Source organism: Protopterus annectens, chromosome 15.part0 (genome assembly GCF_019279795.1).
Source record: "Protopterus annectens isolate FY-2018-M chromosome 15.part0, PAN1.0, whole genome shotgun sequence".
Taxonomy (NCBI): Eukaryota; Metazoa; Chordata; order Ceratodontiformes; family Protopteridae; genus Protopterus; species Protopterus annectens.
Window position 1 is genome coordinate 265,669,117 of NC_056749.1, and position 9,999 is coordinate 265,679,115.

The 9,999-nt window shown below is 35.8% G+C and overlaps 1 protein-coding gene across 1 annotated transcript in view; it reads right to left on the bottom strand.

Moving 5' to 3' along the window:
• Nucleotides 1–9,999, bottom strand: part of TAF1 (TATA-box binding protein associated factor 1) — a 2,792,652-nt gene that overhangs the window by 1,604,976 nt on the left and 1,177,677 nt on the right. Inside the window, exon 17 of the mRNA XM_044057257.1 lies at nucleotides 6,142–6,234. Within this exon, the coding sequence (XP_043913192.1) occupies nucleotides 6,142–6,234 (93 nt within the window). The remainder of the gene's footprint in view (nucleotides 1–6,141; nucleotides 6,235–9,999) is intronic.

A 9,999-nucleotide genomic window follows, 5' to 3' on the forward strand; every position in this document is an offset into this window, starting at 1 on the left:
ATGCCCTAATAGCATATAACAATGTTATTCTTATAAGAAATAACTAAAATGGTATACAATGGACCCAACAATGACTACAAACTTCATACTATTATGGGTCTTATCATGAGTTTCACAAGGCCTATGCAACTTTTTTTTTTAAGATTTTTGCTATGCAAAAGCTTTTCAACAATACCTATTTTGGAGGTATGTACTGATTTTTAAACGTGATACACTATTTCACACGATGACCCTACATTTGGAGGGACATTCTTATTTTGATGTATGATCTATGCATTCTCATGATTTTTCAATTCCCCTTCCTTTGTCATCCAGGATTTCTTTTTTCTTTGAAAAATCTTTAACTTTTCTTACTCATTTAACAGTAAAAGTTATTATCAGCCTTCTGCAAACAGTTTTGCCAAGATGTAAACATTTTCAACAATAAACTTATTAACATGAGGCAAGCACCTTCATGTACAGCAAAAAACAACCCCCCACCACCACTTTACATATTTATACTGCTGCAACGGTATAAAACATTTCCCTAAACTCTTTGTGAAATATTTCACTTTTCATAATAACCTATCCACAAGTTTTAACTCACAAAAAATGTTCTGTTTTCTTCCTCATCCTGCTTCAGTTGCTCAAGCAAATTTACCAGCTCATTAATATTTGGACTTTCATTTGATTTCCAATTTCACTATAGGTCCCGCCAAAGTAAACTAATAATCCATGTCAATTCTAGTAGCTAGCTTCCATTCAATCTCTGATCTCAATCATGGAATAAAAACATTTAATTTAAATGTATTAGGCCTTAAGTGACTCAGAGTAACAAGACCTCCCTTAAACTGAGATAAGTGTTCATAACCCCAAAAGACATGTTCCAAGTCTGCCAACTGCTGTAACCTCATATCTACAGCAAGACCTATCCACCTTTGGAAAACAATTCTCAAAATATGTGGTGTATTAAAGTATTTCTGCAAGCACTTCCAAGCAAAACTGAGGAAATTCATGGATTTTATGACCTTTCCTGGCAAAGTGGAAACTTAGGTCCACTGCTTCTCACCAACACTCAGATTTAAACATCTCTCCCAGCTTAGTCCCAACTTCATTATAATTTTTTCACCATCTAACTGAAACATTTTATATGCTTCTGACATCAAATGTCTTCCCACACACTTTACCTTACTGAAGTAATCCATGTTACCAAATGTGGCCACACTTCTAGTCTTCCAGATATTCAGTCGAGCAACTATTTCAATTAAGGCTTCAGTGTGTTTCCTTACCCTCTCAGATGTATCAAAAATCACCATGACCTTCTCACACTTTAGAGCTTTATTATCTTGTATAAACTGTGGCCAGTATCTGAGCTTGATCTGACATCTACTTTACCTCCATGATGGAGTTTATCCATCTCTTATCTTTTAAAGGTCTCCTATAGGGAATACTTCTCTCCAATTGCTTAACTGCTTGGTTTTAAAGAAAAACTTACTCTGGGTGACACAATCTGGCCTGGATTGGCTGACCCAGCTTGGACACTGTAGCCCCCCTCCCTCCTCTAGAATGGTTCTAGTAAGTCCTTCCCTTGCAGCCCACGATATTGCAACCAGATCATCTGCTTCCATACTGCTTCACAGTCTTCTGCTTGACACCTAGTGTACAAACTCAAGCTGTAGTGCTGTAAGATACTTCAGAATATCAGGGACTACCAAACACCTTTGGTTCTTCGGCTGGAAAAGCTTTTCCCAACTCACCCTATGTTTTTCACCAAGCCATATAAAGTCCCTCATCCAGTCAACCACCTTGACTACTATACCCTCTGGTGGTGGACTCCAAAAGGCATACCAAAGATACAACATATTGGGTAGTAAATGCCATTGTGGCACCTGAACTCTATGAAATAAATCCAAGCCCAACAACTTCCATCTCTGTAGGTTCTTCTGAATTTTCCCTAATATTTAATAATATGATTTTTGTTTAGAACTTTCATAGGAGGTCTTCAACCACATTCCTAAATATTGTCCTGTCCAAGTATTTGGATTATCTCTCACTAACAAGTGTGAAAGATCTAAATTATGCATTAAAGCTTTCATCTTCAACCTGTTAAACTTATAACCTGAAAAGAACCAAGAATGTCTAATATAGCAAAAATGTCGGGTCATATCATTTTCAGGTCTCACTAGGGTTAAAATAACATCATTAACAAAGAGAACTATTTTAAGATCTATCTAAAGGATCCTAACTGTAACTCTGTAGTCTTGACAGCCTAACAGCAATAGCCAAAGGCCCAACATGCAATGCAAGGGGGGATGCAGTCCTGCCATGTGTCTCCAGTAATCTAAACATGTTCCAACAAAGTTGCAGCAACGTTAGCCCTAGCTTTTGTCCATCTAAATGTTTTGTCCAACAACTGAACTAAATATCTTGGGGGAAGTCTCATTTTCAACAAAACCAAGAATAAATATGGCCATTCAATCCTGTCAAAAGGCATTTTCCTGCATCAAGAGAAGACAACAGCTAGCTCTCTGTCTGGATAATGAACACATTGTATTATCACTAAAACTCTCAAAATGTGATCAGTTGTTGCTCTCCATTTGATAAACATCACACTGATCTTGGATAACTAGATCTCCAACAGCTGTAGTCAACCTAGATGCCAAGATCCCAATTAAGACATTATAACCATGGTTTAGAACAGTAATTAGTCTATAAAAGTCTGGGTATTGAGGATTTCTTCCTTCTTTAAGAATAGTCACAACTATTCCTTCTCTCTATGACTTTATCTATTTTGTTCTCAAGAATCTCATTCATTAATCTCATTCAGACATAAATAAACCTGTCTCCCCTATTTTCCACAGTTCTATAGACAGACCATCCAGCTCTGGTGCTTTGTTAACCGCCTGTTTAGCCTCTTGTCTTCTCACCTCTTCAGGAGAAATCTCACTGACCAATTTTCTAGCCTGAGTATCTTCCAATTGGAGCACATCCAGATTTTCAAAAAAAAAATCTCTCTCTCAATTTCATGCTCCTAAACTACATATTCAGTAGAGTATAGCATCCCAAAGAATTTCCTAAACTCTTCCAAAATCTGGTATTGCACTTACAGAATACCACCAGCTTCTGCAGACACCAGCCAAGGAATAAGTCTTTCTACTTCCTGCCAGTGCTCTCAAAGCTTTTGGAGTATCAGAATCAAATATGACCATCGGTATTGCCTGGTGGAAAGAACTTTTCATCTTCTTCCCTCTGGAGTTTCCTTAGAAATTTTACAATTCATCCCTTTCTAGTTCATCCAAAGTCTGGTTTCCCAGTTAGACCGCTCTAATTCTAGCAAGACACTGCCTTCTGACTTCCTTAGACTGTCTAATACGAGACCTCACTTTATCTTGGATCAACTGTCTCAATGCATCTTTTATCTGGTCCCAGGTATAAATCAAACTTTCCCGCAATAAGTAATCTAGCTCTTAATCTAATACCTAGTTTAACCAGTTTCTGTAAGAAATGTTAATTAAAATACAAGTTGAGAAACACCAGTGGCTTAGACCCCCTGGGTGGGCGCAGCCAAGTTCATATTCAAATATAAACAGGCATTGTCACAAATCCTTTAGGGGACTTATACCTATTTGGGTCATCACAATCTAGGCTTAGCAGTATAGTAGGTAAAACTTCTTGGTAATTACCTTTATATGTTTGCCATATGTCCAATAAACCCAAGTTTCTAAAAAGATTTCCAATCCCCCTCTCTACACTTCTCCTTTTCAGCCTTCTATGTTTTGGCTTTTTATCACATGAGAAAATAAGGTTCCAATTTACTCATTGTCATTAGGATGCCTTCATGAAATCTAATGATTTCTATGTTAACTTGCAATACCCAAATGAGCTCAGTGCCAGAGATATGCATACCATGACTATTATTTACTTATTTATTTTTTTGAGGAAACCTTTCATGGCTACATGACAGTAATATGGATTCCTAAGTTGGATATGGACTTTGAATTGTAACCCTTTCCATGTCAAAGTAACTGTGCCTATTCTCCTGGCCCACCTGTAAGAGACATCTGTGAGAAGCATATAAGCCTTTCTTTACAATTTCTGATGCTCCTCATCTGCCTATTCTCTGCATGAAAAAAACCCTTTCAACAACAGCCAGAAGTCACCAGAGTTATACTACTGGCCTTGAGAGCAATTCTGTATAGTTTAATAGCTCAGTTTAGCCCTTGTACAACTGAAAATTCAAAGCAAAAAAAGGCTGCTAACTCAAATCACACCATACCTGAAGTCCCATCCCCCATAACTTTGAATCTACTTAATATACAGGGAACCACTCAGCCTCTCTGCACAACCAATATTCTGACGGAATTAATAAAGTCTCACATATTTCATCTCCCTTTTTCAACAACAAAAATAGCTGCCTTTGTGAAATAATTTCTCATATCATTAATTAATGTCTACAGAGTTTACAATGAATTATTGACGTTTGTCTTTTCGGCTTTTCCTGGTTAGGGGTAGCCACAGCGGAACTCCGGTCCCCTAATGATTGGCAGTAGATTTTTTATGGTGCCGAGTTGCCAGCCCGACGCCCAACCTTCAATGAAGGCACGCCCATTTACACATGTCTTTCGAACGCCACTCAACCGCGGGGAGGACATGCAGACTCCATACAGAAGGCACTCCAGCTGAGAATCGAACAGGAGAACCTCTTGCTGTCAAGGCAACAATGCTACCGCTGTACCACCGTGGCTTCATTACACTGAATTACTGATAACGTTCTTATATTTAACATTTTCGTCACTCAGTTCTAACTTGTATTTCTGCAAAGTATCCTCATTGTACGCTATTCAATATTTACAATTTATACTAATTAGCTATCCAGATATTGGCTGCATATACCTACTTTTGAAGAGCTAATGTACCTATTTTCATTGCCTATAGTTTGAGAGGTATAGGGTGTGACGCCCCTGCACTGGCCCAGTAATCAAGGAGCCTCAATCCTCACCACTACCATCAGTGAGGAACGTACACATTGGGAGGATGACAAGTACGCACACATTAAATTACAATTTCCATTAAGAGCACACAGAGATCACAGTCAGTCTGGGGCTAGTTTCTCTCTCTTTCTCCAGATCCCCAATAAGACTCCCCACTGGCACAGCTACATGGTTAAGATCTCAACCTAGTGGACAGGCTAAGACCTCCAGCACCCTCTCTGTCCAACCAGTGTTTCATGTCCCTGCCCAAGGAGCACACACACACTTTGAGATTTGATTGATATATACAAACACACACCTGAGAAAGGCTGGCACAGGTTTTCTAGCTATGCCCCCTTCTGTCCAGACTATAAGGTAGTACCAGCTGCCACCAGCCAACCACTACTTATCAGCTACTATAAGGCCCTTACCAAAGGGTCCCCAATCTTACTGTGTAATGTCACTATTAAACCAAATAGTAAGTGCCTTTTGTTGTTTGAGTTGATAAAGTCCATCAGTTTTCATTTATCTTAATTAGGGTTGTGTGGAGGTGTCTTATACATTCCTCTAGGTTACTGGAAGTCATGTCTGGAGCTTACACTTTTTGCTTAACAGCTGCAGTACTTTTTCCAGTCAGTGTTTTCCTCACCTTTTAAAGCTGATTTTCCTTCAGGTCCTCTGTATTTCTTTTTTCCTGGCATCCAGGCAGTGCACTTACTAACCAGTTACTGAAATTTACCAAGACGACTAAGTCCATTGGCCTTCTCTGCTAAGTTTCTGTTTTCATAGTGGGATAGCTATAATTAAGCTGCTACTCCATGCACAGCCATCTTGGAAGTCCAACTGTATTTCTTCTAATGCTTTTTTTTATTTAACAAACATATAATGTCTTTGTTTTTTTTACATATTCTGTTACTAACAAGCCTCTAACTTCATTTCTAATTCGGTTTACATATACTGCTAGGACTAAAACATTATCCTTTTCCTTTTAATCCATCCTATGTGGTTGCAACTTTTAATTTTCTCTGTCTCAATCTTCCCCAGTAGTTTTAACTTTCTTCTGCTCATTTTCTTCAACTGATTCTGTATCCCCATTCTTCTCCCTCAGTAGTACTTAGTATATCAAACCTATTTTACATATGTACTCCCACATTTCTTTCTATTACTGTTTCATTATTCTGTACATCTTTACCCCTGCTTGACCCTCTTTCTCATCTGTAGCTGTGTCAGCTTGCTCAGACTGTGCTTTACCTGAAAAATGCTTTTCTTTCTCTAGCCCTTCTTCCTGTATCAATGGACAATCCAACAAAAAAAGACCTAAATTGTTACATTTCCTGTACTTACGTAAACAATTCCCAGCTATATGATCTGTTTCTCCACACTAAATGCATCTTTTCTTTATGCATGCCTGCACTAAATGACCTTCTACTCCACAATAAAAGCATGCTTTTCTTCTACCCCCAGTTAACTACAGTACCTCTTTTTCCATTCATGTTAATTACATTTGAAACACATTTAACCTTCTTACGTAAAAGTTAACGGCCCGTCGGATTAGCACATTGGTACCACAAAAGTCAAGTAAACTAGAAAAATTGAATGGTTCCTTGTGTGCGAAGTGGGTAGCAGAACAATCACAAATTCTTCATCAAGCAAAGTCCAAGTTTCCCAAATAAGTAATGAAGCGTTGATGTATAATCCGTACAAGAACAAGGTTTTTATTAGAATTCAAACGAACAGGGTAATAATACAGATGAGCGCTTTCACTAATGACTAGCTTCTTCAGATCTTTATAAAAAACATTACAATTCCATCCCTTATATAGTAATGCAATTAGTTTTTAAATGAGACAACTATATATAATTAAACAATTAAATAAAATCACTGACAAATGCATAATTTTAAAAGGGCCAGTATATATTCAAAGGCGTCTTGCAAAGTTGTTATAAACTGAACTGGCTATCAAACACCTTAGATGTAGCTCATTTCTTTGTGTCGTAGAACATATAAAACCTATATAAATTATGCTAAAATATTTGATTAATAAAATATCACGTGCATACTAAAAAAGTTAAATATATCTGGAATATAGTCTCAAAGGAGTTCATTGTTGTGTTAAATATAATAGCGTCTTTTAGTTGAATATGAATGTCAGTAATATATGTATAAAGACGGTCCCAGTGCAAAAAAAAATTTCAACATGATCCTGTTTGATATATTTCGTTGTTGTGATGCACGATCTGAATCTATAGTTCAAGCATTCAATGTTTAAAATATTACAAATATGCCAGGCAGTATTGGTTTAAATAAAAGAGTGAATGAAATATAATATATATATATATATATACATACTATGACTGAATTAATCACTGATACCCATAAATAAGTATGTGTTCATAACTAAACGTTTGTATGCTCATGTATATAGCTAAATGAATATATGCACATGAAATATGCCATGTGAGTGCGTGTATATATATATATATATATATATATATATATATATATATATATATATGTGTATATTAATACGTAAATGAATGAATATATGAATGCAATGTATATATGATGTAAATAAATATGTGCCAAAGGTATATGTATATATGAATAGATAAATAAATAAATATATATATGTGTATGTAAATATTAAAATTGACATTAATGAATATATAAAATATAATATATAAAATGTGAAATATAAAATATAATATAAATGTATATTTACAGCTATATGGAAAGATATGTGAAATATATGAGTATATAGATATGGATATAAATATATAAATATGTAAGAAATATATATATAAAAAATATATGTAAATGTATATAAAAGATGTATAATATATAATAAATATAAATGTATAGAAAATGTGTATGAATGTGCATGTGAAAGAATAAAAGGTATGTATAAGTAATATAAAAAACATCCAATATAATTAATGTATGTTTGGATGTATATACTAAACCTATATGTAATGTAATGAGTTAGTAATTTATTATGATACTGAGCGATTCCAAGTCTAGTGGGTTTCATCCTCAATCAATTACAGTTATTTAATGTGTCTCCGTTGTCTTAAATGTGGTTTGATTGAGGCTCTTTCATTTAGACCATGCCCCTTATCTGCTCCTAACAAAATTATCCAACTACTTTCTCTATCTTCTGTGTAACATTTTATATTTCCTCCTCTTGGGTTTGGTGTTATAATCTCAAGAACCCTAAATGTGAATGTATGTGGTGGCCCCTTTTCTAAAACATGTTTAGCCAAGGCATTATTAGTGTTTTCCTTTCTGATACTATAGCAGTGTTCCCTAATCCTATCTCGTAGGCATCGATTAGTCTTGCCTACATAAAATGATGAACATACCGAATAGACTGCTAAGTAAACTACATGGCATGTCATGCAGTTAGCATTGGCATTAATAATAACTTCTTGATTAGAATCAGGATGTATGAAAATGGGATCAGTACTAATCAGTGTACAGAAGTTACAGTGGCCACAAGGTTTAGTAAAACCAACGGTGCCTGCATTCTTGCTGTGTCCATTATGACATAGGATCCTCTTGAGGTTCTTCTTGTTTCTATACAAGAACATCGGTTTCTCACCCACTATTCTTTTTATGTCATCATCTATTGTTAAAATATCCCAATATTTACCAATGATAGATTTGATTTCATTATTGTCTCTGGTAAAGTAGGTGGAGAATTTAGTTCTGAGGAAGATTGGATGTACCAATCGAAAGCGCTTAACGTTTGATTCTCCTGTGTATCGTTTTGTGGATGTACCTTGTCTGGCTGACTTTTGGTGGTCGAAATAAAAGAAGTATTTATTGAGCTGGCTGTTTTTGCTGTTTGGTGGAGGTTGCAACATAGTACAGCATTGAGTTTGCTGTTTCCACTGTTTTGGATTTGGTTACTTCCTGTATCTGCACGAACAGCGTCCTGCTCAGCACTCCGTTTACCAGTTTGTCTTTTGGTTTTACCAATTTGTTACTGTTCCTAGGTGGAGAATTTGACATTAATAGAATTGGTACTGGCATTTACAATCCCAGCATCAACTGGTCCAAAATATGGTGCCCCTCTTGTACTTCTTACATCAGGTGTTATTTGTAAGTGTTCCTCAGTTTCATCTATTTTGTATCCCCTTACTAGTAACTGGTTTTTCAACTCATTTAAGTCATTCCTAAGGCCCGCTTCATTAGAATTCATTCTCGACATCCTTAATGCTTGCCCTTTCATAATATTTTTAAAAATGTATGTTGGATGCATGCTAGTTCTGAATAATCAAATATTTTAGCATAATTTATATAGGTTTTATATGTTCTACGACACAAAGAAATGAGCTACATCTAAGGTGTTTGACAGCCAGTTCAGTTTATAACAACTTTGCAAGACGCCTTTGAATATATACTGGCCCTTTTAAAATTATGCATTTGTCAGTGATTTTATTTAATTGTTTAATTACATATAGTTGTCTCAATTAAAAACTAATTGCATTACTATATAAGGGATGGAATTGTATTGTTTTTTATAAAGATCTGAAGAAGCTAGTCATTAGTGAAAGCGCTCATCTGTATTATTACCCTGTTCGTTTGAATTCTAATAAAAACCTTGTTCTTGTACGGATTATACATCAACGCTTCATTACTTATTTGGGAAACTTGGACTTTGCTTGATGAAGAATTTATGATTGTTCTGCTACCCACTTCGCACACAAGGAACCATTCAATTTTTCTATATTTAACCTTCTCTTCACATGTATTTAAAATTGGGTCTAGGTTTGCACATCGGAAAAAAATTACAGCTAATAATCGAATGTTAAACAGCGAAAGTTTAACGCACCGAAAAAGAGTAACAGTGAAAAACATAATTCATCAAATGGACATAGTAGGCCAACAACCATGAAGTACTGTGATGCAAAAGGTAAGCGAAGAAAACCTTTTTAAAATCTGCCCTTTTCCCCATTGTAGTGTAATCTCGGAGTTGGTATATATATATATATATATAGTTTGGGGAGTGTGTGGGGCAGATTCCCCCCACCTAGTGATTCGTTTG